Source organism: Hyaena hyaena, unplaced genomic scaffold (genome assembly GCF_003009895.1).
Source record: "Hyaena hyaena isolate Hyena2069 unplaced genomic scaffold, ASM300989v1 scaffold_0, whole genome shotgun sequence".
NCBI lineage: Eukaryota > Metazoa > Chordata > Mammalia > Carnivora > Hyaenidae > Hyaena > Hyaena hyaena.
Window position 1 is genome coordinate 12,557,768 of NW_024080632.1, and position 24,572 is coordinate 12,582,339.

Below are 24,572 nucleotides of genomic sequence, written 5' to 3' on the forward strand. Positions count from 1 at the left end.
CATCCCTGGGCCTCAGAAGGCACCTGTGCCGGACTCTGACCAGAACACACGAGCTGGGTCCGGTGGGTGGGAAGAAGCCGGGCCCACCCAGGGCACAGCTGGAGGAGAGGAAATAGAACCTGGAAGAAAACTTGGCAGCTTGAACCTTTATTTTTAGTATTTTTTTAAAAAGCATAATTAGAAACTTTCAATACAGAAATAATCCTAGCAAACCATTTAAAAGTTTTGTTGTTTGACAGGAATTTCACATCAGGTCCACCAGGATGTCGGTCCAGCCCTGTGAGTCCCCCTCCCCCACCCCCACCCCCCCATTCATGCGTGTAACACTCAGTGGGACAGGCACACCGTCGTCACCAAAATCACCCCACCACCTGGGTCTGGACAGCCGGTTGCCAGAGCCATAGTGTCTTCTAGCCTGGGCTGGAAACATCCAGGACCCCTTGCCCTTATTGCTTGAATTTGCAAGCACCGCCACACTGACGTCACATGGGCACCCCCCCCCCCCACAGGACCCGCGGTCACTTGGGGTGGCCGCGCTGCACAGCACCGCTCCCCCAGGCCCAGAGCTCCCCCACCTCTGCAGGCGGCTCCAGCGAAGGCCTGGCCATGCAACCACAGGCTTTTGGCAGTCTGGGGAAGTAGAGGGACAGGTCAGAAGAAACCCCCAGTTTTTATTGATTAAAAACCCATCGACAGTGTTAACATGGAAAATCTGCAGTGTGATCTGTGATGATTGTCCAGTCAGGGCTTTGCCTGGAAAATCGCCTAGGAAAGGAAATCTAACAAAACACATCATGGTGTTGAAATAAATTATTCCCAGGTTACGTGATCCTTTCGGGGAAAGGTGAATGATGAAGTGTCCCGCGGGGGACAGTAATCAAGTGCAGATGACCCTGGCGTTTTCCTCCAGGGGACCAGGATCAAAGCGGGCTGGCGCCCAGCCCCGGCTGCCATTCCTTCCCACCCGCTAAGAAATCCTCACGCCGCCTCTGTATTACGACAGTTCTGTCTGCTCCACGGCTGCCTGCCGTCCACCTCCGAGGCGGCGTCCCCGCAGTCCAGCAGCCCCCGGCACCCGCTCCTCAGATCTGAAGCGCCTGGTGCCACAGCACGGAGACCCGGGAAGGCAGTGGAAAGCCCTAGGCCGACACGGACAGGGTGGGAGGCACCGTCTTCCTTCCCCCCAAGAAACAGCCAGGGAGGCAAAGTCGTTCTGCCGAGAGCCCAGCCCTGGCGACAGGAAGCCATCCAACTCTTCCAGAAACACTGGACCCGAAGCGGGGAGGCCACAACTTTTGCTGCTGTGCCAACCAAACCTCAGGAAGAGAAAGTGTAAGGAACTTAATTCATTTGATTTGGCTTCATTTTATCTGTTAAAATAATGCTCCTCAGCGCCTCTGCAAGCCCCAGCCCTGCACAAACACACCCCTACCTTGCTGTTGGAACTGAAACAGGTTGGTAAAAACTGGAAGTCACGGCTACCCTGGGTTTGTAATTCAGAGGCATCTAGAAGGCAGGACAAGGAACCTGGTGACCAAAAGGCAGGAGCAACTCTTTCTGCAAACCAAAAGGCTAGGCCTCTAATGGGAATCCCCAGGCCTACCTCAAGGCCGGGCTTCGCCCCAGCCGCCTGCCAGGATGGTTACAGGGGCAGGGGTGGGGAGGGAAGGGAGCCGGCCTGGGAACAGACTCGGCACGGGCCCCGGAGAGAGGCGAGATCCTACGTGCCGAAGACAGAAGCCAACGGCCCATCGGCGAGAACAAGTAACACAGAAGGCCCGCTCCACCAGCCCAGGTTGGCAAAAGATGTGGCTAGAACTTGATCCTGTCTCCTCAGGAAGCGGCTGGCGGTAGATGGTATGGGGAGGGGAGGGTCTATTGCAGCAGGCTGGCATTAAGGAGGCAAAAGCCAGAGCAGGACGAGGGTGACGCGGCTGGTTAAGCAATATACATTATGTACAAACTCTGGTTAATCAGTCCGCTCGGCTGGCAGCGTCCTCGCCAGGCCCAGGTGCCTCGGCCGGGGAGGGGGCAAGGGCACCAGAAGGGAAGGGCAGCTTGTCCAACACCTTCTTGGCACTCAAGGGGGGAGGGGAGGAAGTGCCAACGGCGCCTCCCAATACAAAAACATGGAGAGAATTCTTTAAATAACGGCACGAAACGGAGACTGTCCCCGAGGAGCCCCGTGGGCCTCGGGCTGGGGAGCGGCCGCAGCGCAGTCTCTGCAGTGGGCTGGGGGGGCCATTAGCAGCAGCGTTTCTTTCGTTTACTGTTCTTCGTGAGCTTCACCACATCATTCTGTTGTTGCTGCTGCTGTTTCGCTAAGTTGTCCTTCTTCGCTCGGAGGACCAGCTCTGTGATGCAGTTGAACATCTGTGAGGACGGAAGAGGCAGGGTGGGCCTCACAGCCGGTGAGGGGCCCCCGTCACGGGGCCGCCTCCCGGGCCCGGCTTCCTATTTCTACTCGTGAGGTTGCTGTGTACGTACGTCCTCAAACCCTTCCTAGGAGGAGGCGGTGAATGCTAACGGTCAAAAAGGAACAACATCAAAGCCTCGTGAGCTTGTCTCGGGAAGTCATTCTCGGGGATTTTCCAGCCTTAGTCTTTCTTTTAAAAAAAGAGAAAGAACCTCTCCAGCTAGAATCTTCAGATAAGACACCTGCTCTGGTGACGGGCCAGACGGACCCAGGGCCTGCCCACTCCATGCCGTGTCACCGGCCTAGAACCTTCCCCGGACCACGCCGAGATGTCCTTGCAGTGCCAGGACCCAGTGGAACCCCACCCCGCCCGCAGTCCTCTCCTCCACACCGCCAGGAGAGGTACCAAGCACTTATCATCTGCTTTAGTTACTCCTCACAACCGGGGGCGGGGGGGGAGGGGACAGATAGAACCCGGATAGGTTACGTCACCTACGAGGCCCTGCAGAGAGGGCCCAGTACCATGATCCCAACCCCGACTCCAAAGCGCCCGGGCTCCCTGCCACTGTGCAGTCAGTGTCCAGGATACGGCAGGGATGGTGGCGTCCCTGGGTCTCCAGACCCCACACACTGTGGGGCGGGACTCACCCGACGCTCCAAGCACGGCCTGCCTGTGCCTGTGGCACAGGGTCCCACTTCTGTAACACAGACTCCCCACCGCTCTCCTAACAGGCCTAGCAGAAGCTCAGCTGCTCCGGCCGGAAGCTCAGCTGCTCCGTGGGGAATGTGCGTTCCCCGGAGCCTCTGGGGGCTCGCAGCAGGCGCTGACCTCGACCCTGGCGGCCCCAGGAAAGCAACCAGGTGTCTGCGGGGAGGCCGAGGCCCTAAGGAAAGCCTTGAGAGCAGGAAGAGGTACCAGTGGTGGGGCTGGGGAGGGCGGCGAGGCAGAAGACTGAGTGGGAACCACGTGTGGCTAGGGCGTGGGACCAGTCTGAGTAGGGCTCGGCCTCTTACAGGTTGGGGGATAGTCCTCAATTTGGAACCTCAGTTTCCTGTATAAAACGTAGAAGTAACTTACATCCGAGGCCTGCTGAGATATGCGCTAACAACACCTGTAAAGTGTCTAGTGTGACGCGTGCGGCAGGCACACAGTAGGCCCTAACACGTGGCAGTTATGATGTTTTCTGCCAGCCACGTGGTACTCTAGGTGGGCTAGAAGCAGGGAGGGGAGGACAGAGTGGGGCCCCACTCCCTCCCCCGGCCCAGGCCTCACCTCTTCCACGTTAACATTCTCCTTAGCGCTGGTCTCAAACAACTGGATCCCCATCTGCCCTGCGAATTTGTAGGCATCTTCCGTTTCCACCACCTTCCGCTCAGGGTCGTCGTTCTTATTCCCCACTTCGAGGCAAAGCAAAGTCAGCCCAGCCCAGCAGAGGCGCCCCCCGCCACCCTCCACGCCACCGTCCCCACCCCAGAGGGTCCAGCCTCACCTAATATTCGGCACACGTCATCACAGTTTTGGTTGATTTCATGAAGCCACCGCTTGACGTTGACAAAGGACTCAGCACTGGTGACATCATAAACCACGATGACCCCGTGGGTCCCTCGATAATACCTGTAGGGTGAGGATCGGTCAGAGCTTCAGCCTAGACACTTCACTTCAGCCTCTTCACTAAGACCCGCCTGCCCGCACCCAGAGAGCAGCCAGGGAAGTGGTGACGGACAAGCGCTTTCCTGCAAGACCCCCAGCATGTGCTCTCCAGGCAACCTCGGCTGGACATCCTGGAACTGCCCCAGCCGGGACGCTCAGCAGCACTGTTCCTCCTCCTCCTCACACTCATCCCCAAGGCACAAGGGAGTAGGGAGTGGCCCTGAGGTGGCCAATTAAGCTGCAGGAGTCTGCCACTAGCTTGAAATTTCTTTGAAGTTCTTGTTTTATGTTTAAAATGCAAGTAATTTTTGTGTTTGACGTCATATCATCACCGTCTTTGTTTTAACATTCAAAGATCTTTTCTCCTCAAACCTCAGTGAGATGCCACTCTAATAAGACACACCATTTGTGAAGCCAACATCTCATTCGCTCCGCTGGGAGCAGGCGGACCCCTCCCTTCCACCACTCTGGGCTCATCCCTGCCGATGGCAGAGAGAACATGGAAACGGCGCATCTGGGCACAATTGAGAAGAGGACGTCCCAGAAGTGCCACCATCCAAACATGCAGACCCTACGGCCTCAGGTCAGCCAGAAGGTCTGGAAGGCAGGCGGATGTAAACATTCCCCTCCAGACACCGCCACCCCGTTCATTTACACGGGTCAGATGGATGGATGGAGGTCATCGACCCCGTGCGACTCCAGGCCTTCTCGGCGCCTGAGCCCGCGGCCGCCCAGGCTGTGGGAGAGCAGCTCCCGCAGCCCAGCCTTCAGAGGGAGCTGGCCGCGGTGCGAGTGCAGCCACGTGCTCACGACCTGCTCACCGGCACTCGGGCCACCTCTTCACTTTCTAGGCCCAGTCACAGGAGAGAGGCTACCCTGGCTCCGTCTCTGAAAAGCCTTGGGACGCCGGGAAGGTTACTGCATGCACCTTGGTGTCCCGTTTCCTCAACTACAAAACGGACGTGTCGGTACTCCCTCTGGGGATGGCTGCGAGGAGGAGGGGGGATGGCTTGTGTTTTCACGGGGGCCAGCCGGTGGTCAACGGCCAGCGCGTGGTGCCTCTCTACCATCATTACTGTTCCTTCAGTGACAAGCTGGGGCCCCTCAAATAGGGGAAAGAAAACCACGGGACAGCACGCAAGGCACCAGTGAAGGCAGCTTTCCCGAGCCGTGAGCAGAAGTAGGCCGGGTCCTGCTCGGGCCCAGCCCAGCCTGTGTCCCCCGCCCCGTCTCTCCACCCCTCAGAAACCAGCCAGGGACTCCCCGGGATGCAGCCCCTGCCCTGGGGGCCCAGCCCGGCAGCAGGCAAGCCGTGCAGGGGCCGGGCCCTCAGACCAGCTCTCAGACCTGCCCCGGCGGCCACTGCTGGGAGCATCACCCAAATGGGCGGAAGTGCACGCCAGGACCAGGGTGACAGACGCCTGTCCCTGACAGCAAAGGTAGTGCAAGCACAGGAACACGTTTCCAAGCTCTCCGTGCTGGATTATTGAAGATGCCAGAAAGTGCTGAAAGGGGCTTTATCAGAGAGCAAGAACCAGTCAGGAGGAGCCCTGACGAGGTGGGCACCGTGCTTCTGGGCCTCCTGTCAGCACTGTCACTGATAAAAAAAAAAAACAGCGGCCGCAACCCCCACTTCCTCAGCAGCTCTGCGGCTGGCGCACCACCCAGCACTCCGCACCCACCGCCCTCATTCGTCTTCGCAGCAACCAGGTAGGACAGACGGGAGGGTCGCCGTTTTACCAACGAAGACGTGCAGCCGAGCGGAGTGACCCGCTGAACCACAGTGGCTGGTGTGACTCCCGGGCCACAGGGCCAGGTACCAGAGGGGCTTCCCCTCCCGATCACCTCACCATCCGACACCTCGCCCCCGCCGCGCCTCTCGGGTCGGCAGACCCTCGCTGCCGAGACAGAAGCAGCAGGGTGACAACGGGGCTCCTTGCCGGCCTGACAGGATGCAGCGTCAGGGTCCCCCCTCGCGCCCGGACTCCGGAAAGGTCACGGCCCCAGTTCCTGAGAACCACACCCAAACTCTTCCAAGACTCCTCCCTTCTTCACCTGCCACGCCCACAGGACGACAAGTCTTTCTGTGGCCCCTCGGCACGGCCTGCAGCGCAGAGCGGGGGACCACACGGTGGCGCTTCCCCGGATAGGCAAGGCGGCCAGCAGGGGCCGAGCCAGTGGCCCCCGGCCCCCGCCGTGCAGACCGCCCCCTTCCCGAGCACCCCGAGACACACGCACGCCGCCCTGGGGCGGTGAGCGGTTCCAGCATCCCCGACAGGATACAGGAGGGAGCGGACCTCATGGAGGTCAGGGCTCCTCTGCACCCCGGCCCAGCGCCCCGCCCAGAGCCCTTCTCGTGGCCACAGGCCCAGAATTCTAGGCCGCCCTGAGTTCCCTGAGTGGAGACACCAGAGCATCTGCCTCAACCCCAGTCCCTCAGGGTAGGAGCCGGCAGAGAACAGGGCCGTAGACTGAACCAGAAAGCGAGAGCTCTGGCATCAAACGGACCTCAATTTAACTCCTGACTGACCAACCAAACTAAGTCACTTTACCCTCTCCGGGCCTCAGCTCTCTCGTCCATAAAATGGAGATAATCACGGGACCCTTTATTCGGGATTAAATGAAATGAACTAGGGAAAATCCCAGCTCAGAGTACAGCCATGTGGGGTCAAAGCCCAGGCGTCCTGACCCACACAGGAAGTCTTGTGCAGGTTTGGACGGACACTTGGGCTGCCCATGACGTCCACTCTGCCCCAAGGAGCCCTGACCCCGGATGCCCTCCTTAAGGTCTTACTGGCAGTTGCTATGACACACGGGGACTCAGGCAAGTCACCAGCAAATAGTCACAGAGAGCTGCACTGGGGGGGTCCCGGGGGGCCTGGAGAATCACAGGCCATGGCACACAGGCGCTCGCCACGGCTGGCCCAGGGACAGAAACGCCTCCTGCTCAGGACCCGCTCAGGCTCCAGCCCCTCGAACCAGGGCCGCCTACCCACTGGCATAGCCACTCTCCCTGCTTGGCCAGCACCCCTGAGAGTCACCCCAACACTCCCGCCCACCACCATGGGGGCTTTTCACCCCTCAGAAGATCCTAAGAGCCTCAGGCTGGGCAGCCAGCCTAGGGTCTGTCCCATTTCCATGCTGAAGAGATGGTCACTCACCATCCGACACCTCGGCACCCACTCCTCCCCAGCCTGCGCCCCCGCCGCGCCTCTCAGGTCGGCAGACCCTCGCTGCCGAGACAGAAAACAGGGTGACAACGGGGCTCCTTGCCAGGGATCTCCGACCAAAAAAACCTTCCCACCCACTCTCTCAAGAACCCCCCCCACACACACAACACACTGGAACCTCTGGGGGGAGGCAAAGGAGAGGCCTACCAAAGAAGCAATCCCACAGGCCGGACACCTGCTCCTACTCCACACAAACCACGGCCTGGAGCCCAGGGTCCGTGCTCACTGGCGGCAGGACCCTCTCAGAAGTTCCCTCATCTGTAAAACGGGGGAGACAATGGCACCGCCTACAGAAAGCTCAACGGGATCATCCACGTGAAGCCCAAGCACAGAGGACATGGCACACAAGACTCAGCATTAAAGCAAATTCTAAGGCGAAACCCTCTAGGAAACCAAAGCACAGAGAGTTTAGGCAACTTGCCCAAAGTCACACAGTAGAACAGAAATATAAATTCTGAACGGTCTTCAAAGCCTGCTCCTTCCTAGAACCTTTTCTACTAAGGGCCCAAGAACCAAGAGCCCCTCTACAGGACCCCTGCTGTCTGGCGCTCCAGCTGGGTTCGCCCTGCTTACAGCGAAGGGCCACAAACATGCTGTGGCAGCAAAGGCAGGCAATCCACTGGGAGAGCCACGTTCCCAGTAAACGGCTTTGGGGAGGAGAGGAGAAGCCTCACAACGGCCTTCTCTGTACCAGTGCCCTTCCGGGCTTCTCAACGAAGAGAAACCTCCTCCAAGAAGTCAGGTAGGTGGCAGGAGCCTGCACAGCGTCCCAGCCTGTCACAGCTGGCACCTAACAAGAGTAACTCACTAAGCATCTGACCACCTAGGAAGCCAGCATCGCTGTTATCCCATTTTCCATACAAAGGAACTGAAGGCCAGGTGGAAAGCTGACCAGCTGCTCTCCCACCAGCCCTGGAGCCGGGGCCCAAAGCAACCGGCCACCCATGGGCAGCCGTACCTCATGGCCACCCCCCCACTCAACGCCGGCAACTGCGGCCAGCCTGCAGCTCCCCTCAGACAGCTCAGGGGCCCATCTCAGGGATGTTTCTAAGACTTGGGACACCCAACACTGCATCCAAATGTACGTGGCAAGGAGTCAGAATGGGAGCGGGCCGGCCTGACTCACGTGGAGGTGATGGTGCGGAAGCGTTCCTGCCCGGCTGTGTCCCAGATCTGCAGCTTCACTTTCTCCCCATTGATCTCCACAGTCCGAATCTTGAAATCCACTCCGATTGTGGTGATGTAGCTGCCTGCACACACACGCACGTTAGCAAGGCCCGCAGGGTGCCCATCAGACGTGTCCTCACCCACACAGGTGACTCTGGCCTCCACAATCCCTCCCCACTCACTCTTTGTGCCAGCACTTTTGAAGTCCCAGGGACACGGCCCTGAACAAGGTCTGGGGGCACCCGGCTGGCTCAGTCGGTTGAGTGGCCGACTCCAGATTTCAGCTCGGGTCATGATCTCCTAGTTGGTGAGATTGAGCCCTACACAGGGCTCATGCTAACAGTGCAGAGCCTGCTTGCGATTCCCTCTCTCCCTGCCCCTCCCCTGCTTGCTCTCTCTCAAAATAATAAACTAAAAAAAAAACAGCCCACCAAGGTCCACATCCAGATGGAGCCCTCAGTGGAGGTGAGGGCAAGAGACAGGACACAGTGAAACAAAGTGACGAGGAAGAGCGTTCGGGGCGTGATGAGCACCACAAAGGAAATAAAACCGGGAGGAGATGGGCTCCTTTCCTCCAAGGGGCTGGCGCGGACGCGTCAGCAGGGGCCTGAGAGTGGTGGGGCACCCAAGACACACTCCGGGGTTTTTCTGTGCTGCTCCAAAAGCTGTAAATGACCCACAGCACTGACTTCCTAACACACAAGTCATGACCTGTATTTTGGAAAACACTGCTCTAGGCAAAGGAGATAATCACAAAAATAGCAACAGCAAGGGAGGGTGTAACATGAGGTCAGGCACGTGGTGGGAAGCAGGTAAGGGGACGCGAGGTCAGATCTCAGGGCCTTTGTGCCATTTTCGCAAGCTTGGACTTTCTCTTGTGTGTGGCAGGGAGGCATTGAAGGCTTTGAATCAGAGCATGAGCTGCACTGTAAATAGTTCTCTTTGGGCATCTGTGTGGAAGACGGAGTGGAAGGAAAAAACCTAGCCAATGTCATAGTCCATCCAGGATGACGAAGAGCACACATTCATGCTTCACTCGGGGCTTACTGTGTAATGCGGTGCTGCAGACAAGACACACACACACACACACATACCCCTGAAAATATGAGGCGTGACAAGTGTACAGGAGGGGTCAAAGTGCAGGGTGGGGCAGAGATCAAGGAAGGCTTTGGGGAGGAAGTCACACTTGGGCCTGGCCTGCAAGAACAGGTATGATTTCCAAGGCTGAGAAGCTGGGGGGGAGGCTGGCAATCTACCAGCATCTGAGTGGGCAGATCCCAGGGATGCTGCTCGACATCCTTACACACAGGGCAGCCCCTACCACCAGGAACCACGGGGCCCCACGAGTCAGTGGTGCCGATGTGGGGAAGCCCTGGTAGAAACTGCGCACGTGAGAAGGCTGCTGAGGTTTTCAAACACAGGAAAGACCCTGCCAGAGACACGGTGGCCTCAGCTGTCGGGTATGGGACGGGCAGAGGCTGCCGTAACGTTTCAGGCCAGAACAACGGTCTCAGCTAGCACGCTCGTGGTGGAAATGGAAAGGAGAGAGACCGCAAAGGAGCCTAGAGCTGAGGGCGCCTTGGGGGTGGAACACGAGGGACACAGGAGCAAGAGAGGCGCTCCCAGGCATGAGTAAGGGCCCAGCAGTTAGCGCTCTGGAACAGAAAACACAACCACCACCAACCGCTGCTACTTCTTGAGTGTTACTTAGTCCAGGCACCAGGACTTGTGCCGTCTCAGGTCATCCTCGCAATAACCTCTGTGGGAGAAACAACAAGCGGTCTCATTTTACAGGTGAGCGGAGACTCAGTCACGCTCATGGTCACACAGGAAGACGGTCCCTGCCATCGTCACGGCACCAGTGCTGCTGCAGGGCTGCTGTCGGGAGAAACCCACTTCTCCCCCAGAGAGGAAGTGTCGGCCATGAAATCACTTCCTAACTGCAGCCTGCCACCCAACCACAACGTACGGAATTCCCGACAACAGAGTCACATTCGGTCCTTGATCGGAGAGGCCAAGCCGAAGCGTCTGCAGTGAACCTGACATAGTCAACAAACAAAAACGTGTCCAGCTTCACCAGTGATCAGGAAAATACAAATTCAAATGACAGCACTTTTTGCCTCTCGCCAAAAAGAATTGACAAGGGGCACTTTTGACCCCTTCAGTGGGACTGTCACTTAGCACAGCTTCTTTGAAAGACACGTTGGCAGTTTTCAACGCATATATCCCCTGACCTAGTAACTCCACTCCTATACAAGGATAAACACACAGTGCATCCCAGCCGATGCATCACTTAAAATAGAAGCAGCCAGAAAGCACGCACATCTCGAGAGCACGGCTGATGAATACGAACCAGAGGTCTGTTAGAGATGGGAAAGGAAAGGGGCGCCTGGGTGGCTCAGTCGGGTAAGTGTCTGACTTCAGCTCAGGTCATGATTTCATGGTTTGTGGGTTCAAGCCCCGCATCAGGTTCTGTGCTGGCAGCTCAGAGCCTGGAGCCGGTTTCAGATTCTGTGTCTCCCTCTCTCTCTGTCCTTCCCCCACTCATACTCTGTCTCAAAAATAAATAAACTATAAAAAATTAAAAACAAAAAAGAGATGGGGAAGGATGGTCCTGGAGATGCTGAAGGGAAGCCAGTTGCTGACCCACCACGTGTGGAGTTAAAAAAAAAAAAAAAAAAAAGGTGGGGGGCACCTGGGTGGCTCAGCCAACTAAGCATCTGACTTCAGCTCAGGTCATGATCTCATGGAGCCTGCTTCAGATTCTGTGTCTCCCTCTCTCTCTGACCCTCCCCTGCTCACACTGCCTCTCTCTCTCTCAGAAATAAATAAAACCTTAAAAAAGTTTTTTTAATAAAGAAATTAAAAAAAAAAAAAGTCGGCAAGACACACACCATGCTGGACAGAGGCTACCAGGGCACCAGAGCAGGGACACAGGAAGGGACAGCTTTCATTCTTCCCGTCACTGAGTCTGCCTGTTTGAAATTTTACACAGGCTTGTGCTAACTCATACTATTTAAGGTTTTTTTCTTAACTGTTGGGGCACCGAAAGTCTCTGGGTAGAAAAGGGATGGACGTGACAAAGGATTTTGTGAACAAAACAGACATTAGGCAAAGGCACCAGGTAAAGGGATCCCAAACCCAATATACCCAGCAGCACCCCAAGGGCATACTCACCTGAGAAAGTGTTGTCTGCAAAACGTAACAGTAAACTGCTCTTGCCCACACCTGCAAGAGAGAAAGCAGGAGATGAGAGGGGGCCTGGGTCCCTCCCTCTAAGCCAGTCAGTCCCAAGAGTCAGCACCCAAGTGCTAACTAAAGAAGCTCGGGGTACCCGCCTGGGTGGCTCTAGCAATTGTCGACTCTTGATCTCATCTCAGGTCATGATCTCATGGTTCATGGGATAGAGCTGCGCTGACAGGGTAGAGCCTGCTTGGGATTCTCTCCCTCTGTTCCTCTCTGCCCCTCCTCTGTTTGTGCCCATGTGGGCTCTCTCTCACAAATAAATAAATTTAAGAAAAAAAGAAGCAGCTCAACAGACCCATCTCCTGCCTCAATGCTGCTTTTATCTCCCAAACCGGCCATACAGAGAACATCTCTCCCACTGAATCTCTGACCTTTTCCTCTGTGCTGGTGTGAGATAAGCTGTCCCAAATTCCCTGGGGAGAGAGGAGAAAGGGGCTCAGGCCCAGGCCCTGTGCTGATGAAACCCAGAGGAAGACACCAGAGAACATGAATAAAGCAGGAGAACGGTCAGCCAAATGATGCTGGCCCCAAAAGTATGTCTAAAACACGGTCCCTAGAACAGTGCACACTGTGGGTGGAGCTGCAGTTTGTGGACAGTATGACATGAGGAATTGTGGGGCTAGAAGGTGGAGATCACCAGGGCCATTCTGCAGGTGAGAAAACTGAGGCCCAGACAATTAAAACCAACTGCCAGCCATCTTCCCCTTGGGGTCACTGCCAGCTGGATGGATGAGGAGGGGGTGCCTGCCTTACGCCTGTCAGCCCAATAGCCCACGTGTGCTCGCACCGTTTCACTTACCGTGGCATCCGGAGCATCTTGTTCTCAGAACGCCACAAGCCTGGCTTCCCTTTACTTCGCACACAGCATCTTTAGCCTGGGCACCTGCCTTGTCTCCCCTGTCCCATCCCCTACCCCTGCCACCCCGAAGGCCAACTGGGGGAACCGACCACAGAAGGACAGAATCAGTACACACAGAGCTCCGTGCGCAGTGGGCCCTTTGATGCTCCTGTAATTCCCAATGTGTCTCTTCAGGCGAGCCACCCAAGGCTGCCGGGAGCTAAGCAGCTGGCCTTCGGGGCCTCTGCAGGGAAGCTGGGCGGGGGCCGAGCTGTGAATCCAGGGGGGTCTCCTCCAGGGCTCCACAGCTCCTTCCCCTACACACTGCAAGGGGAGTCTTCCTGAGTCTCTTTCAGGAAGTGGAAATAAAAAGACCCCAAAGGGGCTTGTGCATCTCACTCTCAGATTTGTAGCAGCAGCGCTCCCAATGCCAGACATGAGGAGATCTTAAACTAGGGTCTCAGGAGCCCCCAAACTAAGTGCAAATTGTGGGGAGGAGCCCTCAAGGGTTCATCAGATACTGAGAGGCCACTGACTCCGCCCCTGTCCCCTGCCGTTTCTCTAGACCTAACCAACCCCAACATCCTCTCTAACATCTCTTCTGGGGACCTCTGCAATGAGCCAGTTGTCCAGGGATACCCAGAAGAACTTGTTTCATGGAGCAAACCTGGGCCTTGCCTTCCCAAAGACAGGCTGGGGGTGTGGCTTTGAGCAGGCGGGTGCTGCACCCACTCTACCTGCTGCCCTGTGCCTGCAGCGCTCTCGCACAGAGCCACTTCCTCATTGCTGCCTCCGCGAGGCTTCCTGCTGAGCCCAAGGAGAGCCCAAGTCCTGGGCTGGGTCCCTCACGGCACTCTGCCCAGCGCCAACACCCCAGCAGCCCTGCCGCCTCCTTGGCTTCCTCCTGGAGCCCTGTGGGTCCGCTGACTCAGCTAAAAGCTGTGTCTGGGCCACTAGCCTTGAGTTCCTCTAGGAAGGAGATCTTGCTTCCCTCGCCCTGGACATTTACAGAGCTGTAAACTGGGCCCAGCACTTACTAGACACCAACAGAGCACAGTTTAATGAACTTAGGACTAAACAAATGCCACTCGCACCGACATCTATGCCATCTAATGCTATGACTGCAGCATTCACAGATGCCAAAGCAATGGTTTTCAAATTGGGGGAAGGAGGGGGGCGCCAGGAGAATCTTTTTTCAAACTTAAATTGTACGTAACTCCCATATACCTACAAGAGAGAAGGAGGGCGTGCCTTCTGCAAGAAGCAATGGAGCAGCAACATGCCCTCCAGCTTGGCCTCTCTGAGTCCCCTTCACTCACCCCATGCTCTGCAGAGCTGCTGAAAACCACCAGGCTGCAGACAGACCACTACAGTCACCACAGTCACTGCTGCTTTGGGCCTGACACCAACCTCCAGCATTCCTCTTCCCTTTGAAAGAAGAGAAACCCACCCTGAGAAATGACATCTAAATATCCCCAGAAGAAGCCTCATTGGGAAAACACACTACTTCCATTCATGCCACAGCACTGGCCTGAGAGAGGTAGTGACAGCTACCAATCTACCTTCACAGCTGAAGTCCAGGGCTTCCCAAGGGCCATACCTAGCATGAAACCCAACCCGCCTGGCCCCATCACCTTCTACACTGCAAAGAACACAGGCCCCGGCACTCACGCCTCCTGGAAGCCAGGAGACAGATTTATTTGGCAAACGCCAGAGAGGCCCCTCTCAGTCATCACCGCTCTCCCCTGCTCTGCCTCCACAGATGCTCTGGTCCTCAAAAAGCCTCCACAAAAGTCCCCGCCTTCAGCCCTAATCCGTCTCCTCTTCGGTTCTGGACTGCTGAAAACCCTCACACCTTCGAGTAAAGCATTCACAACTTTAATCCTGGCTCAGCCACCGACTCACTGTACAACCTCAGACAAGTCACTTCCTCTCTCTGAGCCTCAGCTCAGGGAAGCTCTGTAAAGTAAAAGGCTTTAACTAGTTCTCTGACAGCCACTCGAGCGTCCAGGGTCTAAGAATGAGGATGGCTGCCCCCACCGATCACGTGAAATACTGTTACACATCAGCGGTGATGTCAGAAGAGCCTAAGAGCAAGCGTAGACCCTTAACCATAAAGAGCTGCAAAGGCTGAGGGAATGTATTCCAGAAGCATGTACGAGGTGGCAGAGCGGGAAGAACTCTAGATTTATAAAGAAAAGAAACGAACGTTCATCGAGGGCCCTCGTTTGCCAGGCCTGACACTGGCTGCTCACGTGCATCAACCCCTGGCTTTGCCTGTGACTGGCTGTGCGTCTTCGGGCAAGTCCTCTGAGCTTAGTTTCCTCATGGGACAGACCACCCAGGCAGCGTGTAAGAACCAGACCGGGGAGTCCGTGACATCATGTGATAACCCTTCAGGAAGCCTACACGTAAGGAGCCAGTCCAGGGTAGCGCCCGACGTCTGACTCCTCGCTCGGGTGCCAGGCTCAGCCCAAACTTCCATGGCCACCGTCTCCCGGGCTCATGGGCTCCCGGCTTTGACACCTGTACACGACGTAGTTCTACAAGCTCAGACTGAACTGGGAGCCGGCATGTAACGGAGGGCGTCTCCTCCCACACCTGACTTCTGAGTGGGAAATCAATACCCCAAGCAGAACGGACTGTGTGTGAGAAAGGGGGCCAGAACCATCCCCTGGGCTTTACAGAGGAGAGAAGCCAACACACCGCATCTTCTTGCTGAGTTTATACTTTTCATTTTTGGATATCAACACACAAGCCCTAGAAGTCTTGCAAAGGGTTAAGGACCCCTGACCGTGGTGGGCTTACTTTAACTCCAAAAGGGAGAGAAAATCACCCTGGTGTCAGCCCCTGGGAACCAAGGCTGGGACTGAAATCAAATCCTGTTGAGGCTTAAGCCTTGGGACCATGAGGAATGCCAGAGGCCATCTACAGGAGTGTGTCTACACAGCTTGTGTGCTTTTCCTTCATTCACACCAAATGAACCCATCCTCCACCCACCTAACTCCTTCCTTGACCACAGCTACTCTGCGTCTCCCTCGTTGGCCCCTAACTTTTCCCCTTACCTCTCCCTTCCCCAGTCACCACAGAAACCGCAGCCATCCTTCACCGGATCCAAACCACCAACCACATCCCAATCTAGCTTCATAGTGAGACCAAAACCCACTCACTTCCATGGTCCAGTGTCACCCAACACTCCTCCCGGGGTCTTACAACCCCTTTGATCGGTCCCCTCCTTCCTTAACAATCCACGGGCTCCACCACCAACCTGGCGTCAGCCTGTAACTCCCTTGCCCACACTCACTCAACTCAGGTCTGGTCTAAAAACTTGGCATGCTCCCAAGCCTCCTTCTCCATCATATAATCGCAGCACCTCAGCTATGCGCCCATAAACCTCCCAGGGCCTGCCTCTCTGACCTCTTGGTCACCCCATAAACCTGCTTACCTGCCACACTCCAAACACCTCTAAAACCCTCCACCCTTTCCCAGAAGCCAACCTATCTTTTCCAAGGATACTTAGCATTCATTCATTCATTCAGCAAATGTGTATTAGGCGCCTACGGGGTGCAAGACGCTGCACCAGGCCCTGGAGAAGGTGCAGTGCACTGAGCTAGGAGCTCTCCAAGAGTGTATATGTGGTCAAAGCCCTTTTGTACTATTGGCTGACCCACCTCCAATACCCATCTAGTAGACAGGATGTAAAAGCAAACAGGTACTGAGCACTCACTATGTACCCGGCACGGTTCCCAACACTATGTGTGCATTATCTCACTGAATATTCCGTCAGTCCTGTGAGGCAGACCCTACTACTGTTCCATTTTACAGATGGGGAAACAGAACCATACAGACAAAATAATTCAGCAGGAATGTGCCAGGTCCTGTGCGAGGTAATCCCACAGGCCAGGTCCTGGGATTATCCCCATTTTACAGAGAAAGAAACTGAGGCTTACAAAGGGCACTAACAATCACATCAATAGCTAGCATCTACCTAGAGTTGACTTTATCTCATCAAATACTCATACCACCCCAGTGAGGCAAGTCCCCACTTCACGGATGAGGGAACTGAGGCTGTGAAAGGCGCAACAACTTGCCCAAGGTCACAGAGTGAGAAAGCTGGGAGTCCCAGAACTCGAACCCGGGTCTCTCCAAGTCCAGACATCGCGCGACTTGACCAAGGTCACACGTGAGGCAGGGGCAGGCGCGGCAAGAGGACCCGACGCCCCAATCCCGACCCCAGCGCGCCCCGCGCGCCCTGCCCCTCCGCTCCGAAGCCCAGTGCCCCAACCTCACCTCCAGGCCGCCCGCAGCCCCTCGGCGCGCCCCTAAGGCCAGCGGCCGCCGGGCAGCCCCGCCCCGCGCCGGCCGGCACCTCCCCACCCGCCTGCCCGCCCCGAGGCCCCCGCGGGCCGCGCCCGGCAGGGCCCACGCCGCCTCTGGACGCCGCGGCCCTCACCGCTGTCGCCGATGATGAGCAGCTTGAAGAGGTGGTCGTAGTCCCGGGCCATGGCGGGCGGGGGAGGAGCGCGCGGGCGGGCGGGGTCGGTGCTGGCCTCGCGATCCGCAGCTCCCTCCGGGCTGCTTCGGCAGCGGCGGATCCACTTCCCGAACAAACAGCCGGAACTGACAGAAACACCTCCCTCTGCTCCCCCTCCTCCTCCTCCTCCTCTTCAGCAGCCGCCGCCGCTGCCGCCGCCTCCCTCCTTCCCGCCCCGCCCCGCCAGTGCGCAGGCGCAGCTCCTGGCACCGCCTTTGCGCAGCCGCAGCCGCGGCCAGCCGCGCCCTCTCCGCGCTCGTGCACCGCGCAGGCGCCTTGGCGAGATGCCGCGGGCGCGGGCTTGCCTTTTTTCTGTCTTGTCGGCTAACGTCGCCGCAGTCGCCCGCGGCCCCGGGTGCTTGGAGAGTGGAGGTGCTGTGGAGCCATGAAGGACGCCGAGAGCGCCGGAGAAGCCCGGCCGTGGCCTGGGATGGGGTGGCTCCATCTTCAAGAGCCGCAGGCGCTGCGGAGACTGAAAGACCGGCACGCAGTGACCTTGGGGGCGGGGCTTACGCCGAGCTCCCGGTTTCTCGGGACCCAGTTCCCGGACACTCCGCCCCCTTCCGCACGGACGCCGCCGTCGGGGTGCTGGTCTCTGGCCTGCGGACTGAACGCTCAGGCGCCCAGTGGCTGCCCAGTTTTGCAGGACACCAGTCGCCCGCGGAGCGGAGCCTGAGAGGAGTGTAGCCTTTGAATCCCATCCTAGCCCCGTGACCCCTGAAGCCTGAGTTGTCTCCTTGGTAAAATAGGGAGGGCAGTTCCAGAATCAGAGCCCCGTCCAGCCTGACACCGACCTGGTATGAGCTGCACCTGGAGCCCGAAGCGGCAGCAACCTCGGCTTTGATTTGACACCGCCAGCAGAGTCCTGTCTGAAAGTCATGTGGCTAGGAAGACCTGGGCTGCCGGGAATTAAGCGGGATTGGGTTTATCATCTCCAGTTTTTTCCAGTTTTAGAGTAAGTTCCCACCTGCCCTAAAAGGATGCTCCTCCTAATATCATCCTGATTTGAGAATTGCAGAGATTTCCAAGTTCCTTACAGCCCTGTCCCTTTCCCGGCAAGTACCTGTTGAATATTTCTACTTGTTTTACCACTTTTATGTTGATTTTATAAAAAGTAATGCTCATGGTTAAAAAACAAAATGTACAGAAGCTTACCCAAAAAGTACAAGTTACTGTTTTTCCTTCAGGCCCATTCCTCCCAGGTAACTCGTTAATAAGCTCCTTGGACACCTTCGAGTATTTGTTGAATGAATTAATAAATGTCCTTCAATTTTCTGTGCCTGTGCAAACACATATGTACGTACATACGTCACCTTTTCTCTTTAACAATATGCTTGGACATTCTGTCATTTAACAGCTGCGTGACACGGTACACTGTCATAGGGTTGTAGTGTAATTTAACCACTCTGCTATTAATAGGCATTCGTGTTGTTTATAATGTTTCATTGTAAACAAGTCTGCACCGAAGATCCTTAAACAGCTCATGGAGTATCCTCCAGTTTTGAGGGCTTTTTTTCCAGGAGCTAAGAATCAAGTGTGATGTCAAAAGAGCACGGGTTTGGAATCTGAAGGTACTGCCTGAGAGAGAAACTACTCATATGACCATTTAAAAGGGGTCCCCAGAGGGCACCTGGGTGGCTCAGTCAGTTAAGTGCCTGATTTCAGCTCAGGTCATGATCTCACAGCTTGTGGTTTTGAGCCCCGCCTCAGGCTCTGCTGACAGCTCAGAGCCTGGATCCCGCTTCGGATTCTGTGTCTCCCTCTCTCTCTCTGCCCCTCCCCTGCTTGCACTCTGTCTGTCTCTCTCAGGAAATGAATTAACATTTAAAAAAAATTTTTTTTAATAAATAAAAGGGGTCCTTGGGGGTACCTGGTGGCTCAGTCAGTTGAGCCTCAGTCTCTCGATGTCAGCTCAGGTCATGATCTTGGTTCATGGGTGCAAGCCTTGCTGTCAGCATGGAGCCTACTTGAGATTCTCTCCCTCTCTCAAAATAAACTTTAAAAATTATTTTTAAAAAGTGGTCCTTCTTGGTCTAGGAGAGGTTAGTGGGATCTCCTTTGATTCAGTTCTAGGAAATACAAGGGAAGACGAAAGTCTGTGTGTAGCCTCCAGGTGAGCACACTCGACCCTGAGCAGCCAGTGAGGCAGGAGGCCCCTGCAGCTCATCTTTCTCAACCTGCTCTGGAGTCAGAGAGACTTTGGTTCAAGTGCCACACCCAAAGTGGGGCTTGAACTCACAAGCCAGCCAGCTGCCCCCAAACGCTAACTTTGAAATCCTGGCTCTCTCTCCCCTAAGAACTTTGAGATTTGGGATGTCACGTCTCCAAGCCCATTTCCTCACAGAACAGTTGTGAGGATTAGAGAGGTTTGTAGATTACCTGCACATACAGGCATGCGATAAACAGCAACTGATACTGTAGGCCACAGTCATTTTGCACTGGCTCATTCGTACCTTCTGCCGTTTCCTATTGTAGACACCTGTTGCACACATTTCCAAGGCAGCCTCCTGGTATCAGGCTACAGGATACTTTTACTCAGAAGTAGAGTAGAATTGGCCATTGTGAAGACCAGATTCCTGACTTGCCTGCACGTGTCTTCTGGAAAGCAACAGGCATTAATTCATTTAATCAGTAACTAATGAGTGCTTGCTACTTATTATATGCCACAGGTTATAGAATAGAGCTGACTTATCAGAGGGAAGACATACTCGTAAGGAACTAAAAATACAAGACAATGCAATAGATAAAGCAGCTGTCAAATAAGCAGTCTAGACTTGAGGAACGGAGCTATCACTTTTAGCTAGAATGATGGAGAAGAGATTTCATTATAAAGATTTCATGATGGAATTGGAACTTAAGAGCCTTGAGAGGTGTATTTAGACAGCTACTGTCACAGCCTGTGAGAATCATCAATTTCGGCTTTGAGAGAGAATTCCCAACAGGCCAGGATATGTGTGCCTGGTGTCCCCAACATGAAACAGCATATTTCCTCTACTAATAACATTTTACATTTATTTAAGCGACACTTCAGCAGGGGCATCTGGGTGGCTCAGTCGGTTAAGCGTCCGACTCTTGGTTTTGGCTCAGGTCATGAGGTGGAGCCCCGTGTTGGGCTCCGTGCCGGCAGTGGGGTGCCTGCTTGGGATCCTCTCTCTCCCTCTCTGTCTGCCCCTCCTGCTGCTGTCTCTCTCCCTAAACAAAACAAAACAACACAGAATGTTGAACTACGTACAATACAGCTAGGTTCTAGTAGGTGGGTAGGCAGGTAGGGAGAGTTAGATAGAAAGGGACAGAGAGATGGGGCGCCTGGGTGGCTTAGTCGGTTAAGCGTCCGACTTTCGCTTAGGTCATGATCTCGCGGTTCGTGGGTTCGAGCCCCGCGTCGGGCTCTGTGCTGACTGCCAGCTCAGAGCCTGGAGCCTGTTTCAGTCTGTGACTCCCTCTCTCTCTGACCCTCCCCTGCTCACGCTGTCTCTCTCTCTCCTGGAAATAAATAAAAAATAAAAATAAAAAAAAAATAGATTAAAAAAGAAAAAAAACGGCACCCAGGGGTCTAACTGTGAAACCCATGCCGCCACCATCTACCACATCCAGTGCTCAGGGTGTGATCATTTTGGATTTTCTGAAAATTAATACTTCAATAATGATGACTTTGTTAAGAGAANGTCTGTGACTCCCTCTCTCTCTGACCCTCCCCTGCTCACGCTGTCTCTCTCTCTCTCCTAGAAATAAATAAAACATTAAAAAAAAAAAAAGAAAAAGAAAGAAAGGGACAGAGAGAAAGGAAGAGAGAGAAAGAAACTATATATGTACATAGATACAAATTGTGGACCCGAGGTTAAGTATCAGTATGCACCCCGTTGATGGGAAGCTTGGTTCCGCTGCTCTGAACAGCCCATTTACAGATGAGCTTTTGCGGCGCCACCTGTTTCACACAGTTAAAAGCTGTAACGGGGAGGCAATGAAAGTTTCTGAGCAGAGGAGCAACATCAACATATTATTTTTGGAAAGTAGTCGGGTGCAAGCATGCACAGTGGATTTCTGCTGCTGAGCTTTCAAGGAGGTTACTGCGTAAGCCCAGGTGTGAGGGAACAGCAGGAAGGGACAGATGCAACGGACAATATGCAAACAACAGCAACCAAACAAAGCAGCATTGCCCCCCCCCCAAAAAAAAAAAAACCCACAGAACTTACCTGGCAACTGGATTCATGTGCTAATTCAGGAAATACTTGTGCACCTACTAGGTGCCAGGCACCGTGCTGGCATTGAGGACAGACAACATGAAGCAAACACGGCCCATCCTTACGGAGCTTACAGTACAATAGGGCAAGACAAGCTGTTCCTTTCATCGGCACATGTCTGAGGGCTTCCCTGTGCCAGCACTGACGTAGGGGAAGCTTTAGTAATAAATAAAACTTTAAAACCCCTGCTTTCACGGAGCTGACATTCTGGTAGAGAATACAAATACGTGTCTGGAGACAAAGGAAGAGTGGGGACAGCGGCAGACAGAGGCTCACGGAACAGAGAGACACCATGGAGCAGGCCGGTGTGCTGCTCAGTCAAGAGGTTGGGCAGTGACTGAAAAGACAGATAGATGGTGGTCGTGGTGGTGGTGGTGGGAACAGCAGGCTGGAGTGAAGTTTTTCAGGGTCACAGAAGCGGGGAGGATGGGCGGCCAGTGGGGAGTGAGGACTGAGTGGTAAGGGGCAAATGTGGGCTAAGGGCCCTCACTACAGCAGAGTCAGGAAGTGCGGGGTCACCAACGGGGAGGCTGGGGAGGGGACCTGGAGCCTGAGGCCTTGTGGCAGCCAGCAGTGGCCTCCACTGGAGGGACCTGGCTGGTCAGCAATGGAATCTGAAGTCGCTGACATAGGTAGGGACGGAGGCAGACATGCTGCCATGGTGTAAGTAGGCAGAAGCGGGTGGTATGTGAGAATTCAGAGCAGGCAGGTGAACTGAACACCAGGGGCTTTAAAGGAGCCAAGGTGGGACACTTCCAACGCACCAGTCCCAAAGGGAAGGAATAAAGGGAATTTTGATGGAACTGGAAATCAGCCTCAATCTCCTGCCTGCATGCCCGATACCATACTGGGAGACTTCGCAGTGACCAAGGCCGCACGAACATTAAGTCCCTTGGTTGCAGGGGCCATCCCAGTGTTCTCCGGGACCTAGCACATGGCAGGCACTGGGGTCTGTGGCATTAAAGTGAAGCCACACAGAGAACTGGCAAAGTCAGAAACAACAAAGCTGAACTCTCTCCAATTTGCCTTCTGTGGGGTGTGGACCAGTTTTGGCGTCTGTCATCAGAACTACAGGGTCAACTCCCAACCTGCCCAACCAAACACTTCAGTAGGATTTCTCTCCCCTCATCTTTTAGATTAGATCAGTGGTTGTTTCTTTTTTTAATGTTTATTTATTTTCTTTTTTTTTTTTTTAATGTTTTATTTATTTCTGAGAGAGAGACAGTGTGATCAGGGAAGGGTCAGAGAAAAGGGGACACACAGAATCTGAAGCAGGCTCCAGGCTCCAAGTTGTCAACACAGAGCCTGAAGCGGGCCTCAAACCCATGAACCGTGAGATCATGACCGGAGCCGAAGTCGGACGCTCAACCGACTGAGCCACCCAGGTGCCCCTTAACGTTAATTTTTAAGAGAGAGAGACAGAGACAGAGAGAGAGAAAACATGAGTGGGAAAGGGGCAGAGAGAGGGAGACAGGATCCAAAGCAGGCTCTGCACTCTGAGCACAGAGCCTGATGCAGGACTCAACCCACGACTGTGAGATCATGACCTAAGCCAAAACCAGGAGTTGGGTCACTTAACCGACTGAGCCACCCTGCTGCCCCCTAGATCACTGGTTTTCAAAGTGTGGCCTAGGGACCCCCAGGGCTCCCTAAGACCCTTTCAAAGGATCTGCAGTGAAAACATTTTCTCATAATACTAAGATGTTACTTGCCTCTTCCACTCTCATTCTTACCTGGTGGAGGTTTCCAGAGAGCCTACGTGACATGTGACATCACAATAGCTTGAATGCAGGAGCAGACATGAAAATCAGACATTAAAGAGACGTGAAGAATGTAAAACAAAGCTGCTTTCCTCACTAAAATGGTTTTGTTTTGGAAAACTTAGTTATATTTGTTATGGTTACTTATGGTAACACATAATGGTTTTATTATTTTTAAATGAGTACAGCTTATAAGGTTGACCAGCTTGGATGTGTATGGTGGTAATTATCAACAAGGAGGAGATATTTATGCAGTATCTTTGGGGTCCTCCATAACTTTTCAAAGTGCAAAGGGATCCTGAGGCCAAGATGTTTGAGAAATGCTGGATTAGGTACTGCTGCACCCCGGCTTCCCACCCCCTTTTTTTATGGGAGTCCAAATGGTAAGAAGGCTCAAATATAGCTTACAACCAGCTTATGGTAGAGAAATCTCAACCAGAGAAATCGGTCTCAGAAGAGCATCAGAAAGTGACTGGTGTATTCCATGCGGACGCACACAGGAGTGTCACAAAGAAACCCACAGAGGGAGTAATCCCTGGACCAGTTTTTCCAGTTTCCTGAACTTCATTAACATCAACACTATCCCTCCACCAGACAGGCTGCGGGGAACCCTCCTAATACAACCAAGGGGCTGCTGGGAAACACCTAGGGAAGTAACTGGGCTCCATCTCTTATGAAGAGTAAAACCCAGTCACTCCACAGAACTACATGCCAACAAGTTGACTAATTTCTCCTGCTGATGGCCCTGGGGCCTGGTGACCCAACTATCAAGAAATCTAGGTTTTTCCCAGTTCTGCGGACACCTGGCCACACGTACCTCCACTTTCCTCCTCATAAGACAAGGACCAGTCCCTTCTGACCTCCCATGTACCGCTCCATGGATGACGGTAGCGGGGCTCTCCCACCCAGGCACCCTGGAGTCCCTGTCCCCGTGTGGATATGCTCCTCACCTGGCATCTCACACATCCAGACACAGCAATCATTGCTTCTCAAAAAGAATCTTATTTTAAGTTTGTAAGCTTTCTAAAACTTCGGGCTTAAGAAGGTAACACGGCATCTGCCAATTCCGGCCCCAGCAGGGACTCCTGAACTAGAGCTCAGGACCTGTGACACACCACTGGGGTGACGGTGCCTGTGGCTCAGTCCTGGCCCATGGACATCCCCCGTTTCTCTCTCACCCACCGTGTGCCCGGCCTCGTGGGACATGTTACCTCACTCACAGCAGACAAGCCTGTGACTGTCCTTGTCACTGTACAGATGGGGACATGTGGGCTCAGGTAAAGCAACGTGCTATATATAGGCCACCCATTTGAATGTTAAGCGGTGAAGGGAAGGGTCAAATGTGCCTTCGTGAAGAGTACACCACACAGCACGAAAGCGCTGCCTGCATTTCCTTAAAAACATCGGAGAACCTAGATCTTTTTTTTTTTTTTTTAATATTTTATTTATTTCTAGGAGACAGAGAGACAGCGTGAGCAGGGGAGGGCCA

General features: G+C 54.5%; 1 protein-coding gene across 1 annotated transcript; it reads right to left on the bottom strand.

The window, feature by feature from the left end:
- Window positions 1-126: 126 nt before the first annotated feature.
- RAB35 (RAB35, member RAS oncogene family) lies at window positions 127-17,200 on the bottom strand. The gene is made up of 6 exons (XM_039232972.1): window positions 17,002-17,200; window positions 11,642-11,692; window positions 8,424-8,547; window positions 3,907-4,031; window positions 3,690-3,814; window positions 127-2,373 (listed from the first exon to the last, which is right to left on the bottom strand). The coding sequence occupies exons 1-6, from the start codon at window positions 17,051-17,053 to the stop codon at window positions 2,245-2,247; spliced, it is 606 nt and encodes a 201-aa protein (XP_039088903.1). The 5' UTR covers window positions 17,054-17,200; the 3' UTR covers window positions 127-2,244.
- Between the last annotated feature and the right edge of the window lie 7,372 nt (window positions 17,201-24,572).